This window comes from Lepidochelys kempii, chromosome 14, assembly GCF_965140285.1.
Source record: "Lepidochelys kempii isolate rLepKem1 chromosome 14, rLepKem1.hap1, whole genome shotgun sequence".
Classification (NCBI taxonomy): Eukaryota; Metazoa; Chordata; order Testudines; family Cheloniidae; genus Lepidochelys; species Lepidochelys kempii.
In genome coordinates, this window is record NC_136393.1 from 48828155 (window position 1) to 48847955 (window position 19801).

Sequence of the window (19801 nt, forward strand, 5' to 3'; positions counted from 1 at the left end):
CCAGCCGTAACCACTGGACCCCACTCCCCTCCCACAGCTGGGGAGAGAACCCAGGAGTCCTGGCATCCAGCCCCCACCCCCACCCCCCGCTCTAACCACTGGACCCCACTCCCCTCCCACAGCTGGGGAGAGAACCCAGGAGTCCTGGCTCCCAGCCCCCACCCCCCGCTCTAACCACTGGACCCCACTCCCCTCCCACAGCTGGGGAGAGAACCCAGGAGTCCCGGCTCCCAGCCCCCACCCCCCGCTCTAACCACTGGACCCCACTCCCCTCCCACAGCTGGGGAGAGAACCCAGGAGTCCTGGCTCCCAGCCCCCACACCCCCCCGCTCTAACCACTGGACCCCACTCCCAGAGCTGGGGAGAGAACCCAGGAGTCCTGGCTCCCAGCTGTAACCACTGGACCCCACTCCCCTCCCACAGCTGGGGAGAGAACCCAGGAGTCCTGGCTCCCAGCTGTAACCACTGGACCCCACTCCCTTCCCACAGCTGGGGAGAGAACCCAGGAGTCCTGGCTCCCAGCCCCCCCCCCCACTCTAACCACTAGACCCCACTCCCAGAGCTGGGGAGAGAACCCAGGAGTCCTGGCTCACCTGCTCTACCCCCATCCAACCTCTCCCTAAACCAATGTGTACAGGGGTCGGGGGGGGGTACAAGGTACAGCCGCTTTCTACACCCCTAATCCCTCCTGGAGCAGAGGCTGCAATGAGGGTTTCCACCAGTAGGGTGCAGTCGTGCTCTGAGGTATGACGTGACCCCTGCTCCCTCCGCCCCACCCCACCCCACCCACACCCACAGTCTCCTGCTGCTCAGTTTACAGGGTCCCTCCTAACTGGCTGCAACTTGCTTTTCATCTGTTTGTTTTTCCACTCCCCTCTTTTCAGTCTCTCTTCTCCACCCCACCCCCCTCTCCCCAGTTCCTGGCCTGCTCCCCAGCTCTGAACCAGGTCTTCCCACCCTGCAGCAACTCTCATCTGTTCATTTTCTTTCTCTCTTTCCTCCCCATTCTCGCCCGCCCGCTCCTGTGGGGAGCCAGGTCCTACTGACTTTCAGCCACTTTCTCTTTTTCTTCCCCCATCTGCCTCCATCCCTCCAGCCTCAGTTTTGTGACTGGGTCCCCTCCCTGCCTGCTGCCATCTACCTGTATTTGCTCCGTCTCTCCTTCCAGCCCTTTTCCCCCTAGTTTGGAGCTGGGTCCTGCCAACCGGCAGCAACCTTCCAGGTCCTTCTCTCATTCGTTTGTTCCTGGACTCTTCCTTTTCTTGTTCCCTTTGCTTGGATTCTTTCTTTGTTCGCCATTCCCCTTTTCCCAGCTTGTAACGGGTTCTCCAACCCACCAGTTTGCATTCTCTCTCTCTCCTTCTTTCATTCCTTTGTTCCTTCGCTTTCCTTCTTTCAGGGCCGGCATAAGGGAAAATGGCACCCGGGGTGAACTTGTTTTTTGGCCCCCCGGCCCGTGTGTGTGCAGTGCCCCCCAAAATTGCTCCAGCCCCCGTGGGTGCACCCCATTGCCCCTGGCTCCCCGCCCTCCCTTCACCCTCTAACCCCTGCACCCCTAATCCCCGCACTTCCCCTGCACCCTGTGCCCCAATCCCTGTATTGTGCCCCCTGCATCTTTAATCCCTGCACCCCATCCCGTGCCCCTAATCCCTGCACTCCCCCCTTTACCCAACCCCCCCCCCCCATGCTGCGCCCACATGGGGAAACTGACCTGGATACATGGATGCCCTGCTGTTCGCTCCCCGGAACGCGGCTCCTCCACGCCCCCCAGGGGGCTGTGAGGAGGGGCGCGAGGTGTGACAGTCAGGGCTCCCGGCATCCAGGTCACTTTCCCCACCTGGGCTGCATAAGGGGAGGGCAGGAGAGCAGCGGGGAGCAACGCACTGCCACATGGTGACCCCCCCGACCGCAGCGCCCTGGGCAGTCGCCCGGGTGGCCCACCCCCGAGGCCAGTCCTGCCTTCTTTTCCCTTCCTTCCATCCCTTTTTCTCCCATTTTGTAGCCTGTAGTACCCAAGGTCCCCTCCCAAGCCGCACTGACTTTCATTCTCACTCGGTTACTCCTTTCTTCACTACTTTCTTTTCTAAATAGCCACCTCTCTTCTTTCCCCGTTTGGATCCAGGTCCCATCCCAACCTGATGCAACATTCATTCGTGCATTCCTACCCACGCCAGAGGAGCTCACCCAGCAATTCTGGCATCCAGCCCGTATCTGGTGGTTGAGCTAGAATGTATTTTGGATAAGACCAATTTTATCTTGATTTACAGACTCCAGGGAATTAGGAATCCACAAGGTTCCTAAGTAAGTTGTTCCAGTCATTAATTACCCTCCCTCTTAAATCATTGCACTCTTTTTGTAAGCTGAATGTGCCTAGCTTCAAATTCCAGCCATTGAATCTCATTCTATCTTTGTCTACTAGATTAAAAAGCCTTCTGCACTCAATTTTCGCCCCATGTGGGCCATGATCAAATCACCTCTTAACCTTCTCCTGGATAAACTAAATAGATCGGGCTTGTTTAGTCTGTCACTATAATGCAAGTTTTCCAAACCTGGAATCGTCCTTGTGGCTGTTTACTGAAACCAGGGGTGCCGGAACCGGGGAGGTCGGGGGGGACCATGCCTGCCCACTTTTTTACATGGGCGTAGTTTGCGGACGGAGGGCTGCATTGCCCCCTCAAACTGAATAGTGTAAGTCCCAGAACAAATCCAATTAGACACTCCCTCATTCAATAATGATTTCCCATTGAAAACTATGTCTTGAGATTTATCAGTATCTCAATTTTTACCCATTTCATGTGGGCTGCATTGATCTTTTCAGAGTGCTAATTTTTTTAATTGGGATGTTGTGTGGTACAAAAGTCTTATTGTATTACGTCAACAGAGTTACCTTTCTCAGCATTGTATATATAGATCAACCAACCAAAGTTGTGAAATCATCAAAAAACAGTATCAAGTTTGTCTGACAAAACTTTACAACCTAATTCCCACAACTTTTTATGAGGAAAGCAACTTCAAGGACACAGGTATAGAAAATGCAAAGCTTTTATTCACCACATAAAAGGAAACAACTAAACAACAACAACAAAAATCTATATATTAGTGTAAAAATCTTTTTTTCTCTACTCGCCAAATATGTACAGATCCCGTTTCCAAATAACAATAGTAAAAAAGAAGAAAAAACTACCAAGATTAGCAAGGAATTTAAAAAATGAATAAAAAGCATTTGACAGGGTTGTGTGTGGGTGGAGAGAGACAAAAACATACACATCCAAATCATTAAATCTATATCATAGTCACCAATATTTACTCCTTGGAAACAAAAATATGACCGGTTTCAGAGTAGCAGCCATGTTAGTCTGTATTCGCAAAAAGAAAAGGAGGACTTGTGGCACCTTAGAGACTAACCAATTTATTGTTACGACATTTATTTATATGTCAGGGGATTTCAGAGAAGTCTAAGGAAATTTAGTGCTCAAAAGCTCATTCATTTCTATGAGCACTTCACTCACCTTCACCTCCTTTGGGAAGCTCAGCTCAAGACTTTGCAAAGTGATTAGTGATTTCGCACCTTAAAGGCAGATTTTCTGAGAAGGCCCTTTGGCGTTGTGCCTCTTCCCCTCTACAAAAATGAATGCACCCTAAAACACTAGTCACCAGTGAAAATCTCACTGCCCCCAGACTCTGTAGTATGTTATCTACAATCTCTTGCTCCAAGTCTCAGGAGGAAGTAAAAATTAAATTACAAACAATGATGCCTGGATCCCCAGCTGGTGCCAACCAGCAGCAGTTGCACTGATGTTGACGGCATCAGCTGGGGATCTGGCCCTGCTAGAACAAACAGTGTCTCTTGCTTTGTTAGAGCAGATCACCGGCCCCCTCTCGACCAGTCTCCCTCCTCTGAGGGTGGCCTGGTTGCCTCCAGGCTATTTCATTGTTGTCCCGTCCCTTCGCCCCACCCCTCCCTTCCCCTGTCCATGTCAGTAGCAACTCCTACATCCAGTGTTCAGTTCACCCCAGTGCCATGACACCAAGGCACTATTTTCCCCCCAGTGTTAGTCCAGTCCAAGTGAAATTAAAATAATACAGAAGTCTGATCCCCAAAGCCAGTTCTGCCAAGTCCCTTTTGGAGTCATCCCCGCTGCAGGACGGCAGTGGGGAAGAAAGAAAGAAACAGCCTCCAAGGGATACAGAGGGGAAGAGTAAAAGAGGGAATGAGGGAAGGGAGGAGTAAGGAGCAAGGAAGGGTAGATGGGAAAAAAGGGAGTGAGAGAAAGAGGGATTGAGAGACGTAGAGGGGATGAGAGATGGTGACAAGAGAGAAAGTGAGAGAGGGACATGGAGTCTGTGTGTGAATGAGTGAGAGAAAGAGAGAGTGGGATAATGAAAAAAGGATGAATAGATAGAGAGAAGAAGAAATGTATCGATAGAAAGGGTCAGGAATGCCTGGAGAGAGAAGTGAGCTAGCTAGCTAGAGTGGCAGGCAGGCTGGCCAGCCAGGGATGGACAGATAGAGGTAGGGCCAGACACAAGGACAGATGCCCCTTAAGACGCCCCAGTAGAGAAGCTTCCAGTTCCCAGATCCAGCTCCCCACCCAAGCTCCTGCACAGACGACCCACAGCTGTAGCTGGAGAGATGCAGAATAGAAGCTGATGCCTGGGGGTCCACATGGGCTGGTGCCCCCTCTGCTCAGCTTGGCTCACACCATGTTGAGGGCGTCCTCAGACAGGAAGCGGTGGATGTGCTGGAAGGAGGGACGGTCCTTGGACTCGCGGACCCAGCAGCGCAGCATCACCTCATAGAGAGCCAGGGGGCAGGCAGGGGGCCGGGACAGGTATATCTGGGGGCAGAGAGGGGTCAGTGAGTGCCTATCCCACAAGCCAGCCAGCTGTCCCGCCCTGGTGCCAGATCAGAGCCAGCACACCTGTGACATAGTGTACCTCCATATTCACCCCTTGTATATGGTTATGATATATTACCAAGTATGCCTTGAGAGGTATCATTTGAAAAGTCATAACTTGCTGAACATCATTGTCCCATTAAAAGCTGTGTGTGTGATTGTAAACTGAGATTTTGCTACATGTTTGTTACTGAAACATATTGTGAGTCTGGCAAATGCCCACAGACTAGCTTCTCAGAAATCACAAGGGATTGTAAACAAAGGCCTTGCACGTCACCCCAAATGTCACGAACCAGAAGGTGCAAGCAAGAAATGTACAATTCACCTGAGAGATGCTTCGAACCTCACATACACAGGGGACTGCTTTGTCTACACCCCAGCAGGGCAGGTGGGGGGATGTTCCTCAAGGAGAGGAGGAGGATATAAAATAAGGGCATTACCATTTTGACACATGGACAGCAGATCATTTGGAAGACAAAGAGAAGAATAATTGAACTGTGTATTTGTGTGGGAGCGGGGAGAAGACTCACATTTCTAGGGTGCAAGGCTGGGGCTGCGGGTATTTGTGGGTGTCTCCCCGTGTACTATTCATGAGTGGCTGGGAGAGGATTCGTGTAACTTTGCTGGGTGCGACTTCACATGCTGATGACTGTGTGAGGGCAAAGTCTGGAGGGGCTCCCCTGAGCTGAGGGGGTGCAGAGATGCCACAGTCCAGGTTGTACCCTGGGGGATGTCACAACCTCCTAGAGGGTACAGGCCCAATTTCCACGCCCTGAGTCAACCCTGGAGCTGGAGGGAAGCCAGTGCCCCCTAGAGGGGAAAGACCCCATGTCCCATTCCCCTGCCCCCCTGAACCAGCCATTCCAATGCCAGGAACCGGATGGGAACTGGCGTCCCGGGGGGGGTGGGAATGCCCTGTCTCCAGTACCTGCTCGCCCTGGTCCCGGAAGAACTGCCCAGCATTCTCGATGACCTGCTCGTCGGTGAGCTGGCTGTAGGGTTGCTCCTGACACAGCATCAGCACCTCCCAGAGCGTCACCCCGAAGGCCCAGACATCGCTGGCCGTGGTGAACTTCCCCTGCATTGGGGGGCAGGGTTAGTGCGTGTGTGTACAAACCCCAAGATGGAACTCTTCCCCCCCATCCCAGTCCTCTTTCCCTGCTCCCTCCTCCTGCCCCATTCCCCTTTCCCTACCCAAATTCTTTCCTCCTCGGAGCTGTAATGAGGCATTTTAGCGCTCGGGGCAAGCAAGCATATTTGCGCCTCCTGGAGCTGATGTGTGGGGGGCGGGGGGCACGCAGGGTCATGTGCCATACTCCTGCTTCCCATTTAGCACAGAGGTTTTCAAACTGTGGGATGCCCTTCCTCCCTGCCAGGGTGCACTCCACAGTTTAAAACAAATTACCTCCTGCCAGGAGCCAGTGGGTCAGAAGCTGGAGGAAGCCGACAAGCCTGCTCAGGCCCCTCCACTCTCTTCCCTACCCTGCTCCCCAGGCCGGGCCACCTCTGCTCACTCCCACACCATTCACTCCCTTTCCCCCTCTCTTCCAGCCTTTTCACCTTCTCTCCTTTCCACACTCCCCTTTTCCCCTCCCTTCCTCCTTCTCCCCTTCCACACTCCCCCGCTTTCCCTTTTCCCACTCCCTGTCCATTCCCCACTTCTACACTCCTCCCTTCTCCCCTAGACCCCGCCCTCTCTCCCCAACAGCCCCCCCTCCCCCCCAGGAGGATGCACTCTCAAGCCATCCAGCAAATGGGCTGCACACTGCGCCCCAGGATGCCGGCATAGTCCTCCCTCCACTAGCCCCACCCCTTTCCCCAGGCCCCACCCCCTCTGCACAAGACCCCGCCTCCGGTGGGGGGCGGGTCTCACCATGAGGATGCACTCCCAGGCCATCCAGCGGATGGGCAGCACGGCGCGCCCCTGGATGCGGTAGTAGTCCCCCGAGTAGAGGTTGCGGCTCATGCCAAAGTCGGCGATCTTGATGGTGAAGCCCTCCCCCACCAGGCAATTGCGCGTGGCCAGATCCCGGTGCACGAAATTGAGAGAGGCCAGAAACTTCATCCCCGAGGCAATCTGAGCCGCCACGTGGACCAGCGTGGGGTAGCTGAACAGAACAGGAGGAGAGGTCAGAGATATTCCCAGCATGCACTGGGGCAGCTGAGCAGAAGAGCAGTGGGAAGGGATGTCGTCAGAGATATTCCCAGCATGCACTGAGGTAGACAAAGGGAGGGAACATCAGATATTCCCAGCATGCACTGGGACCCCCGAGCCCCACACCAGGGTGCAGGGTTGGCTGGGCTAGGCCTCCTTGGCCTGCCCTGGGGATAGTACCGGGGGGTACCTGATGGTGGGGGCATCGCTGGTGCTGCCCCCCAGCTTGTCCTCCAGCTCGTGGCTGCTGAGAAACTGGTTGAGGTCCCCGTTCTCCATGTACTCGGTGATCATGCACAGGGGGTCGTCCCGCACACACACGCCCAGCAGCCGCACGATGTTAGGGTCCTTCAGCCGTGACATGATCTTCACCTCCTTCAGGAAGTCGTTCCTTGGGGTGGGGGCAAAGGTCTCATCAGCACCCCATGGTGCACTCATAGAATCATAGAATCATAGAATATCAGGGTTGGAAGGGACCCCAGAAGGTCATCTAGTCCAACCCCCTGCTCAAAGCAGGACCAATTCCCAGTTAAATCATCCCAGCCAGGGCTTTGTCAAGCCTGACCTTAAAAACCTCTAAGGAAGGAGATTCTACCACCTCCCTAGGTAACGCATTCCAGTGTTTCACCACCCTCTTAGTGAAAAAGTTTTTCCTAATATCCAATCTAAACCTCCCCCACTGCAACTTGAGACCATTACTCCTCGTTCTGTCACGAGGGAATAATCCACGGCTGCACAAGCATCCCCCTCGTGCAACATTCTGGTGTTGCACATGCATCCCTGTCGCATGCTCACAATGGGACAGTCCAAGGGGCCACAAGCTACCTTCTCATGCAGTCATGATGAGCGAGCCATGGTGAAACGACCATCTGCCTTGTGCAAAGGAAGGTCTCTGGTGACACACCTGTCTCCCCCAGTACAACAGGATGTTCTGAGTTTGCACGCGCATTCCCTTCTTGTGCACTCACAGTGGATGGTCTGAGGTGTAAGAAGCATCCACCCCATGCAATGGGACATTCCGTGTTTGCACAATTGCCCCCCCTTCCCTGTGCACTCACAATAGATGGTTTGAGGTCACAGAAGCATCCTTCCTTGTGCATCGGGACGTGCCATGTTTGCACACGTGTCCCTCCTCTTGCACTCACAAGGGATGGCCTGAGGTCTCACAAGGAACTCTCCCTTTGCAGCAGGAGATCCTGTGTTTCCACGATCACTCCCCCCGTGTGCACGGAGATCCTCCATATTTGCACAAGCATCATCCCCCACCTCTCCCCCCCCCCACCCCACAACTCTCATGCACTCACCTGGCGTTCTTGGTAGCATCAGAGCGCAAGATTTTCACGGCCACCAGCAGGGGGCGCCCCTTGCGCACGTTGAATGGGAATTCCAGAATGGGCAGATCCTGGGGACTTTCCACCTCGCAGAGATGCACCTGAGGGCGGGTAGAGAGCAGCAGCCAATCAGCACCTGGCAGGGTCAGCCACATAACCCACCCACTAATACACCCTCCCTGGGACTCATCGCAGCCTCCCAGATCCTTCCGCCTATAAAATAGCCCCCCCCCCCCCCGCTTCCTCAGAGCGGGGATGGGGAAAGAGGAGGAGGAAGGTGTGGAGGGGAAAACAGGTGTACCAAGAAAGACAGACAGAAACAAAGGGGAGTTGGGAAAAGAGATAGACAGAGAAGGTGAGAAAGTAAGAGTCAAGGCTGGTTGGAGGGAGAACGGACAGATGGATAGAGAGAAAGAAGAACGAAGAAGGGAAGAGAATAAAAGAACGAATTATGAAATAACACGAGAGGCTGAACCAAGGGAACGAACGAAAGAATGGAGGAAAACGAATGAAAGAACAAATGGATCAAATAACGCATAAACGAATGCACAGACGAACACACGCACGAATGAAAGAAACAAAAGAACAAAGAAAAACTACTGACTGAAGGAAAGAAGAAACAAATGAGTGAAGACGGCAAAGGAAGTACAAACTCATGAATGAAGTTATGATAAAAAGGAAATCACTACCAACTGAATAAAACCACGAATGAATGAATGGATGAAGGGAAGACTGAAAGGAGCAACGACTGCACTAGCGACAGAAAGAACAAAGGAACCGACAAATGCATAAACGAACAAGTGAACGACTAAATTAGTGAAAGACCAAAGGGGCAAACGAACACAAGACTGAGTGCCCGAGGCAAAGGCTGAACTCGTGAGTGGCAAAACCAACAGACGGAGGAATGAACGAAAGGCTCAGGGGAGGACCAAAGGAATGAAGAATGGAAGAACGGATGAAAGCACAACATGAAGGGCACAATGGGAGAATGAGCCGAAGTGAAAGCAGGCGGAAAGCTGGGACGGTGGCGGGGAAGGGAGGACGGCGCATGGGGTTCAGGGACCCACCTCTCCAAACTGCCCCTCCCCTAGCTTCTCCTTGAAGAGGAGACGCCCCCGGGGGAACTCCCCCAGGGCCATGTCCTTGCCGGCCAGCGCGTCCACGGCCACAGCAGGCACAGCGTAGGTGTTCCCGCCCGTCACCCCCTGCAGGTTGATAATGTCTGCCTCGGCGTAGTGCGGGACATTGTTCTGCGCCGCGGCCTGGCCCCCGGCAGGGTCTGGTTCCATGTAGTCGCCGCTGCAGGCTGCGGGGGGCAAAGAGACTGGGGGTTAGCGGGGATGTTCCTGTCAGTGGGGAGACCCTGATATGCTCCACCCCAGAGCTGGCTGCATCTCAGTGCTGGGATCCCTGTATAAACAGCTGCCCCATCCAAGAACTGGCTGTCTCTCAGCGACGGATGTGGGATCTCTGTATAAACAGCCACTCCACTCCAGAGGTGGCTGCAACTCAATGCCAGACAAGGGATCCATGTATGAACAGCTGCCCCAGCCCGGAAGCGGTTGCATATCAGGCAAGGGATCCTTCTGCAGCGTCGTTATGTGTGAATGCGCCCCACCCCAGAGCCAGCTGCATCCTGGCATCAGGATGAGGAGTCCTGCAGAGCTGAAGGTACAATGTTATCTCTTATCAAAGCCCCGACCCCTCCCGGTCCCATAAGCCAAAGCAGAGAGGTTCATGGGAGTAGAGGGCCACGGGTCAATGCCAACCTGGGTTATGCATGCAGACAGGGTGGAAGGTCGGACAGGTGGGAAGCAGAGAGCGCCCCCTAGAGGGGGACAGAGGAATGCAGCCCACTAGCTGCTGCGCTCCCAGGTCGGGCCGCCACGTGGCGCCCTCCTTACCATCTGTGTTGATTGGCTTAGCCCCGTCGGCTGGCGGGCGAGCGAGCCCTCCCATTGGCTGGGCGTATGTGGCCAGGAAGAGCCGATAGGCCGGGTTGTTGAGCAGCAGAGCTGTCGGGAGAAGGGGATGTGGGGCGGGGATGGGAGGGAGAGACAAGCGGATGGATGAGAACGGACTGACAGACGCACACGAGAGGGGTGGGGCATGGGGAAGGGGGTGGGGCTGCATTATGCTCCTCCCCTTTAGACCCCATCTTTCCCGAGACAATGGAAGGGAGACAGACATTCCTGACACATGAGGGTAATAAAGCCAGGCCCCTTCTCTGGGGCAATAGAACCCAGGAGTCCTGGCTCCCAGCCCCATGGCTCTAAGCACTAGACCCCACTCCCCTCCCAGAGCCGGGCGTCAGTCACTCTCTGTGGCCATGGATGGGGGAGGACACACAGGATGAGATGTGATGGGAGGGGTAAACACAGCAGGATGGGGGAGGGGGTCCCAAATCTGCAGCTGAGGGGGGAGGGACAGCACCAGAGAAGGGGGCATGGGAGGAAGCTGCCTCCCCCTTCCATCTCTCTGCCCACCATGGATTTTCCCTCCATCCATCTTTCCTTCCTGGCTTTCTCTGTCCCCTTCCTGCAGCCCTCCTGCTCTCTGCCACGGGCCTCCTTTCCTCCATCTGGCCCTTCCCCATTCACACTCTCCATGACCCTCTCTCTCTCATTCCTGCTCTTTCTTCCTCCTCCACCCCCTGAAATCCCTGCATCTCGCCACTTCTTGGTCTCTGCCTTTCCCTCCCTCCCTTTTCTGCCCACTTCTCCATTTCTCCCTCGATCCGTCAGCCAATCATCCTGCTATCTATCGCTTCATCCCTCCATCTGTCCATATGTCCATCCATCCATTTATCCATCCATCTCGCCATCCCTTCATCCATCTGTCCATCATCCAGACATCTGCCCCTTCATCCACCTGTCCATCATCCATCCATCCACCTATTTATTCATCCACCTGTCAGCCCATCCATCCATGTGGTCATCCATGCATCCACCTATTTGTCCATCCATCAGTCCCTTCATCCGCCGGTCCACCATCCAGCCATATATCCATCCCTTCATCCTCCCGTCAGTCTATCCATCCATCCATCCACTCATATGGCCATCCATCTGCACATTTTCCTGTCTGTGCACCTATCCATCCACCCATCAATCCATACAGTCATCCGCCTGTCCGTCCGTCCGTCCATCCACCCACCCACCCCTCCATCTCGTCATCCATCCATTTGCCTGTCCACCCATCTGTCTATCTGCCTGTCAACCTATCCACCTCTTTCTCCCACCCCTTCCATCTACCATCCTGTCCCCTTGGCCTTGGCTCTCCATGCTTGGATGGATCCTCTCTCTCCCCATGGCATGGCTGGTGGGTCCCTCCGATTCCCTGCCCCTCACCAGAGTTCTCGGCACCATGGGGAAGCTCGGGCAATTTCATGCGGGCACGGCTGGGCTCCTGATACTCGGTCTCCCCCGAGTGGATGCGCTCGTAGCGGTTCGAGTGGCGTTGGGAGCCCATCGTGTTGTTGATGACGATGGTGTCACCCGGGACCGACAAGTGCACGGTCAGGTCATCGTCGGAGATTCGCCGCTGGGCCTGAGGGGGGCAGCAGAGAGATCACACCAGCCCTTGACACTGACCACAACACCCCACTCCCCCCCCACCCAGGGTAAGGAATGAACCCAGGAGTCCTGGCTCCCAGCCCCTGCTGCTGTAACCCATTAGACCCCAATCCCAACCCCCAGAGCTTGGCCAGAACCCAGGTGTCCTGATTCATGTCTGCCCCACAAAATGTAGGAGCAGCAAGCGTGTTAAGGAATATATAGGTATATGCTCTGTAATGCCACCGAATGGCAAATATAACACACACTCACATCCCTATCCAGCTCTGCCAGGGCCCCTCAATCCCAACCTGCAGCCCCCTGGCCCCATCTCACTTACTTTCCCCAGGATCTTTTTCCAGTATTGCCTCCAAAGGATGAGGAAGATGACGACCAATAGCAGCAGGATGATGGCCACCAGGCAGCCAATCAGAATGGAGGTATTGCTGTTATCATCCTTGGCGATTGGCTGGCCAGATTTGGACTCTCCTTGGACCTCGAGGTCTGAAATGTAGAGAGAAAAGGAGAAAATTTGGGACCAGTCTCAGTGGGCGGATCCCAGGGAAGAAGGCCACAGTAACCGCGTGCACTGTCCCACCCCTTGCTGAGTGGCTTACCCTGTATGCATCCGATGAAGTGAGCTGTAGCTCACGAAAGCTTATGCTCAAATAAATTGGTTAGTCTCTAAGGTGCCACAAGTACTCCTTTTCTTTTTGCGAATACAGACTAACGTGACTGTTACTCTGAAACTTACCCTGGAGTGTGAGGTTGGACGTGACCCCAGTGTCTCTGTGAAGTGGGGAGCCAGGGTCTTCCAGAACAGGGGGGGCTGCAGCACCCCTGCCCGAGGGCCGGGGGCCAGCCATCGGGGGCCAGTGGCTTGTTCCAGAAATGGACACGTTGTCCACCACATCTGGGGAAAGAGAGGGAGCGAATGAATGGATGACAAATGAAAGAATGAACTCAGGAACACACTAATTGAAGAACGAGAGGGGGTAAAAGAAGAACCAGTGAGTTAACCATCAACAAGAACCAACTAATTAATGAGTGAGAGAACTATCAATGAAAGAACAAAATAAAGAGCTAATGAACCAACAAAGCAATGCACCAATCAACATGACCAACCAACCAACTAACCCACCTACCATCCAGCCCACCACAAATGAACCAAAGTAACCAACACATTAAACAATGGCATAACCAACCAATCAAAGCACAAGCCAACCAACCAACTCATTAAGGAACTGACCAGCCAATGAACCCAACAAATGAACTAAACTAACCAACCAACAAGCCAATCAAAAAGCTTACCAAACAGCTAACCAATGAACTAGCCGACCAACCAGCAAAATTCACCAGACAACCAATCAACCAGGCCACAAGTCAACTAACCATCAGCCAGCCAGCCAACCAGCGAACTAACCAACTAATGAAGGAAAACACGGAAAAACTCACAAAAGAAAGACTGACTAATTAATGAAAGATTTAATGAAATAAATAATGAGCGAACCTACAAAAAAATTTGCCAAAGACCCTGAATGAACAAATGAGCTAACAAACTAATTGATTAATGGATGAGCTAACGAACGAACCCAACTCACCTGAGAGGAAGGCGATCTCACTGAAGAGCATCCAAGTGCTGGAGAAGTGGAAGTGGCATTGTAGGAATCGCCCAAGGTGCCCCTCCAGGGGCACAGTGACTGACCGGGCACTGGGGTCCTTGACGTCCACGGCCAGCATGTGGGAGACGAGTTCAGGCTCCCAGGCTGTGGGGAGGCTGCGTTTGAACCTGCAATCCACCTGCCGGAATATGCTCACCCCCCGCGTGTGCATGTTATTGCAGTGGACCTGGGGGAAGAAGGAGGGTCAGCCACGGAGAGGACACCAGCGCCCCATAGAGGGCAAATTCCCGCATTCCTGCACCCTTGAGCCAGCCAGTTCTTCCACTCTGGGGCAGGATGGGAGCCGGCGCCCCATAGAGGGGACAGGCCCCGTGTCCCATTCCCCATTCCCTTGAGCCAGCCAGTCCCTGTCCTGGGGCCGGATGGAAGCTGGAGCCCCATAGAGGGAAAAGGCCCCATATCCCATTCCCCACCCACCTGAGCCAGACAGTCCCCCGCCCTGGGGCCAGATCGCAGCCAGTGCCACCTAGAGGGGACAGGCCCCGTGTCCCGGTACCTTCATGTAAGTGAAGGCCCGCAGGCTGTCGAACTCGAACTCCATCTCCATGTAGCCTTTGGGGAAGGAGTCATTTCTCCAGCCCACGTAGTCGTAACCCGGCCAGACCCGCAGCTCCTTAGTCTGGGTGAAGTCGTCCAGCCCCACCACGCCATCCGTCAGCTGCCCCAGCCCCCCAAACTGCAGTCTGCCAGGAGGAGACATAGCACCATGGACAGGGGTAATGCCAGCTCCCCACCAGCCCTGAGTCAGGTGCTGCACTGGGAGGGGGATGGCCCCCAGGGGTCCCTCCAGACCCATAGGAGGGGGACTGGCTGGGACTCCTGGGTTCTGGCACTGAGGGAGTGAGATGGGGGAGACCAATGTATCAGGCTGGTACACTGGGGAACAGGAAGGGGGACCTACAGGAGAAGTCAATACACCCATCTTCCAATCTATCCATCCACCCACCAGATCCATCCACCCATCTACTCATCTAGTCACCAGATCCATCCAACCATCCACCTACCAGATCCACCCATCTTCCGGTCTATCCATCCACCCACCAGATCCATCTGATCTATCCATCCGCCCACCAGATCCTTCCACCTTCCGGTCAATCCATCCGCCCACCAGGTCCATTCATTTTCAGGTCTATCTATCCATCCATCCATCATCAGATCTATCTTTCCATTCATCCGTCAAACCATCTTCAGTTCTACCTTGTCAGATACATCCATCCACTCATTCTCTGGCCTGCCTATCCATTTACTCACTCATTCTCAGATCTAGCTGAGGGGGAAGGGGATTGTTTAGGGGACCAGGCAGGGGGTCAGGGGCCGGCAGAGTGTTTGTTTAGGGGTTTGGGTGGGGGTTCACCAGGGGGGGACATGGGAGTCAGTGGGGATGGGGGCCAGGGGACAAGGGTGGGAGGGCCAGCAGAGAGTGGAGTAGGGTGTGAAGGGGCGGATCAATGGGGGTGGGGGTGGGGGACGGGTATGGGGGGCAGTATAAACTCACTTGCTGACACTGTAGCCGTCATAGGTGGAGTCGTTGAGGTAGACAAGCTCCGACTGGAGGACCATGGTCTGGCCCAGGGGGGCGGTGTAGGACTGCAGCCCGTCTGCAGCGGGAGACACAGAGGGATGTGCGTCAGCCACCTTGACCCACACGATGTGGGGCGGGGGGGGCGGGAAGGTAGAGCGAAGTAGGGGGTGGGGGGCAGGGAACCTCACCGCGCCAGATGCAGCCGTACAGCTCCACGCGCAGGCAGACGCTCATGACGCGGTCGGCGCGGGGGTAGAAGCGCACGTAGCGGGCGATGATGGGCGGCCCCAGGTCCTTCAGAACCACCTCGTTGGTGTTCTCGTTCCCAGAGATCACCTGGGCCGGGAGGGGTTAATCACTCCCGGAGCCGGAGCCCCGCCCCTCGCGCCAGCCCCACCCACCCCATTGGGACCTCCCCCACGGCCAGACATCACAGCCCTGGGCCCTATCACATCACAGCACAACATCACATGACACCATGGTGTTGCCACCCTCCACCCCGCCCATTTGATGTCAGCGTTGTCGGATTGTGACATCACAGCCTAGAGTAATGTCATCACCCTCTTGCAGGAGCCGGATGATCCCTGTAACACTGTGACCCCCACCGTGACTGGTGTCCTCAGAGTCACATGGTAGGAGGATGTCACAGGCAGGTGGACAATGACTATGTCTGAAGGGGCAATGACATCACAGAGATGACTGTGATGTCACAAGCGGGCATGATGTGACATACAAGGGGTTTTGGTGTTACAGACAAGTCATGATGTCAAAGTCGCATTGAGGAGACCTCACAGAGGGTCATGAGGTCATAGACAATGATGTCACAGGGAGCCGTGACATCACAGGACGACAGTTATGATGTCACGGGGGTGGCGAGAGAAGGGGAAAGTCCAGCATGACGGAGCCTGGGCATGAACCTACCTTCCCCAACTCACTGCCCCCCTCCCTCCATTGCCACCCCTCCTGCCGCTGTCCCCTCACCACACCCGCCCCCGCAGCCCCATTGCCCCTCCACCCCCTCATCTGCCTCCCTTCCCCTTCCCATGCCCCTCCCCGCACACCCTGCTGCCCCAGCAGTCTGTCCCCTTTGCCCCTCCCCACATCCTCCCCCTACCTCGCTGCCCCAGCGGTCCCGCCAGGCGAGCCAGTGGTGCTGGTCACGGCTGTAGCGGAGGCGGTAGCCCCGGGCAAACTCCTTGCCGTGGCCCCCGGCGTGGCGGCCCTGGGTGCCCACCAGGGTCAGGAAGTGCAGACGCCGCAGGTCGACCTCCAGGAACTCGGCGTCGTTGGGATAAACGGGCCCCGCCGGGCACCACGCCCCGTCCCCGTCGCTCGTGTCCAGCCTGCGCCCGGGGACATGACCCACAACGGGGGGGTTAGCCCCGGGGATATTGTAGGGTCTCTCGGAAATGCTGGGGCTGCGCGGGCCACTTGGTTACCGTTGGGTCTCCGATAAGATTTGGGGCCGGGTTGTTATTGTAGGGGCGCCCCACAGTCCTACATAGGCCCATTTGTTATCCTAGCATCTTTGATACGCACCCGGGTCGCTTTGTTCTTGTAGGGTCTCTCAGGAGATCTGGGGCTGGTTTGTTCTTGTAGGGTTTCTCAGGAGATCTGGGGCTGGTTTATTCTTGTAGGGTCTCTCAGGAGATCTGGGGCTGGTTTATTCTTGTAGGGTCTCTCAGGAGATCTGGGGCTGGTTTATTCTTGTAGGGTCTCTCAGGAGATCTGGGGCTGGTTTATTCTTGTAGGGTCTCTCAGGAGATCTGGGGCTGGTTTATTCTTGTAGGGTCTCTCAGGAGATCTGGGGCTGGTTTATTCTTGTAGAATAAGAGCTGGGGCTGATTTGTTCTTTTAGGATCTCTCAGGAGATCTGGGGCTGGTTTGTTCTTGTAGGGTTTCTCAAGATCTGGGGCTGGTTTGTTTTTGTAGGGTAAGAGCTGGGGCTGGTTTGTTCTTATAGATTCATAGATATTAAGGTCAGAAGGGACCATTATGATCATCTAGTCCGACCTCCTGCACAACGCAGGCCACAGAATCTCACCCACCCACTCCTGCAAAAAACCTCTCACCTATGTCTGAGCTACTGAAGTCCTCAAATCGTGGTTTAAAGACTTCAAGGAGCAGAGAATCCTCCAGCAAGTGACCCGTGCCCCATGCTACAGAGGAAGGCGAAAACCCCCAGGGCCTCTTCCAATCTGCCCTGGAGGAAAATTCCTTCCCAACCCCAAATATGGCGATCAGCTGAACCCGGAGCATGTGGGCAAGACTCACCAGCCGGATACCCAGGAAAGACTTCTCTGTAGTAACTCAGATCCCACCCCATCTAACATCCCATCACAGGCCATTGGGCCTATTTACCATGAATAGTTAAAGATCAATGAATTGTCAAAATCATGTTATCCCATCATACCATCTCCTCCATGAAATTATCGAGTCTAATCTTAAAGCCAGATAGGTTTTTTGCCCCCACTGCTTCTTGTAGGGTCTCTCAGGAGTTCTGGGGCTAGTTTGTTACTGTAGGGTAAGAGCTGGGGCTGGTTTGTTCTTGTAGGGTCTCTCAGGAGATCTGGGGCTGGTTTGTTCTTGGAGGGTAAGAGCCGGGGCTGGTTTGTTCTTGTAGGGTCTCTCAGGAGATCTGGGGCTGGTTTGTTCTTGGAGGGTCTCCCTGGAAGGCTGAGACATCTCGCAGTGGGGCGGGGAGGAGAGACACTCACCGGCTGTGCTTGGCGGCCGTGGAGTCAGACCAGGCACTCGAGGCAGATAGATCCTCGTCGGGGATGGTTCGATCCTGCATGCCCAGCGCGTAGCGACACTTGGCTGCAGAGAGAGAGCGAATGGGGAGTGGCTCCTATACACCCTCTATAGCCCACCCAGCCACTACACATCCCTGATAGCCCACCCAGGCCCTATATACCCCTATAGTCCACTAAGGACCTATACACCCTGATAGTCCACTAAGGCCCTATAAACTCACCTATAGCTCACCTGGCCCCAATACACCCCTAAAACCCACCCAGGCCCTAGACTCCCCCCAGCCATACATCCTAATAGACCACCTGGGCCTATAGATCCCCTATAGCCCACCCGGGCCCTATAAGCTCATCCATAGCTTGTCTGCCCTTTATGTTCACTCTACCTGGCCCATATAGCGCTTCCAGCCCCTATACACCCCACCAACCCCCTATACCTGCCCCTATATCTCCTCTACATTCCCCCTCATATCCTATTCATCACGTCCATATGACCCCTAGAGCCCTCCTCCCACCCCATCCTCCAGTCCCCTTACCTATCCCCCCTCCGCGGCCCCCAGCCCAATCCATTCCCCCATAGCCTGAGGCAGACAGACTGTGGGGGGTAACGTGGCCCAGCTGGGACCCCTGGGTTGGGGAGCAGGGCTTGCGGGGGGGGGGGATGGGTCTTCTAGCAGCAAGTAGGGGGAGGAGAAAGGGGAGAGTCCCAATCTGGCCACCAGGGGGCACCCCAGCCCCACACATGAGCCAAGCCACTTGGCCATGGCCCTGTCCTGCTGCTTTCCTGCTTCCCCACTCACCCCTCCCCTCCCCTCCCCACTCACCCCTCCCCTCCCCACTCACCCCTCCCCACTCACCCCTCCCCTCCCCACTCACCCCTCCCCTCCCTTCCCCACTCACCCCTCCCCACTCACCCCTCCCCTCCCTTCCCCACTCACCCCTCCCCTCCCCACTCACCTTTCCTCTCCCCTCCCCTCCCCACTCACCCCTCCCCTCCCCTCCCTTCCCCACTCACCCCTCCCCTCCCCACTCACCCCTCCCCTCCCCTCCCTTCCCCACTCACCCCTCCCCTCCCCACTCACCTTTCCCCTCCCCTTCCTTCCCCACTCACCCCTCCCTTCCCCACTCACCTTTCCCCTCCCCATCTTAGTGCTGGGCAAACCTTCCCTTTGCAGAGAGCTGTTCTGGGTAGCTGTTCCCCAGTCCCTCCCCTCCCCACTCACCCCTCCCCTCCCCACTCACCCCTCCCCTCCCTTCCCCATGCACCTTTCCCCCTCCCCTCCCTCCCCTCCCCTCCCCACTCACTCCTCCCTTCCCTTCCCCACCTCACCCCTCCCCTCCCCACTCATCTTTCCCCTCCCTTCCCCACTCACCCCACCCCTCCCCTCCCCTCCCGGCTCATGCAGCCCGTGCCCCGCCCCCGCTCCCATCCAGGAGCACCCGACACCCAGAACTTCTCTCCTCGCCCGGGGCCCAGCTGGAGGGGCAGGTGTGGAGGGACCCGAGTCCAGGCCAGGCTGGGGGCGGGGGGGGGGGAGTGTCAGGGATTCCCCTCCCGCCTGTGCCCGGGGTGAGGAATTGGGGGGGCCCCCAGGAGGGCTGAGGAGCCGCGGGGCATTTCTCACTCTGTGTGTGTGAGTGTGAGAGACGCTCCCCTGCGGGCGGGAATCAGATCCGTGCTGTGCCTTAGCGTGTACGGAGCATGTTCCTGCGGGTGCGAACACGCATGTTTCAGTGCGCACAAAGTCCGACGGCGAACACGGTTTGCATGGGGGGGGGGGGTGCCCCCTGCTGGGGGAGGGGGGATATGACCTGCTCCCCTTTCACCCATCCCCTGCTCCTCCCACTCCTCCACACCCCGCACCCCCTCCCCTGCTCACCCCCATCCCCCCCCAACCCCCCCATCCCG

The 19801-nt window shown here is 55.8% G+C and overlaps 1 protein-coding gene across 6 annotated transcripts in view; it reads right to left on the reverse strand.

The window, feature by feature from the left end:
* Positions 1-3026: 3026 nt before the first annotated feature.
* The window catches only part of DDR1 (discoidin domain receptor tyrosine kinase 1), a 29746-nt gene continuing 12971 nt past the window's right edge, over positions 3027-19801 (reverse strand). For 4 of the 6 annotated variants that reach the window (XM_078848640.1, XM_078848638.1, XM_078848641.1 and 1 more), the window contains 16 exons: positions 17857-17959; positions 16254-16482; positions 15328-15475; positions 15113-15215; positions 14114-14300; positions 13537-13783; positions 12690-12848; positions 12276-12439; positions 11732-11930; positions 10289-10399; positions 9452-9690; positions 8358-8485; positions 7244-7444; positions 6772-7006; positions 5827-5976; positions 3027-4838 (listed from right to left, as the gene is read on the reverse strand). In XM_078848640.1, the coding sequence (XP_078704766.1) occupies positions 4698-4838; positions 5827-5976; positions 6772-7006; positions 7244-7444; positions 8358-8485; positions 9452-9690; positions 10289-10399; positions 11732-11930; positions 12276-12439; positions 12690-12848; positions 13537-13783; positions 14114-14300; positions 15113-15215; positions 15328-15475; positions 16254-16482; positions 17857-17959 (2744 nt within the window). In that variant the 3' untranslated portion in view covers positions 3027-4697. Of the gene's footprint in view, positions 4839-5826; positions 5977-6771; positions 7007-7243; positions 7445-8357; positions 8486-9451; positions 9691-10288; positions 10400-11731; positions 11931-12275; positions 12440-12689; positions 12849-13536; positions 13784-14113; positions 14301-15112; positions 15216-15327; positions 15476-16253; positions 16483-17856; positions 17960-19517; positions 19601-19801 lie in introns of all 6 variants that reach the window. The other 2 variants (XM_078848642.1, XM_078848643.1) reach the window with 2 other exon arrangements.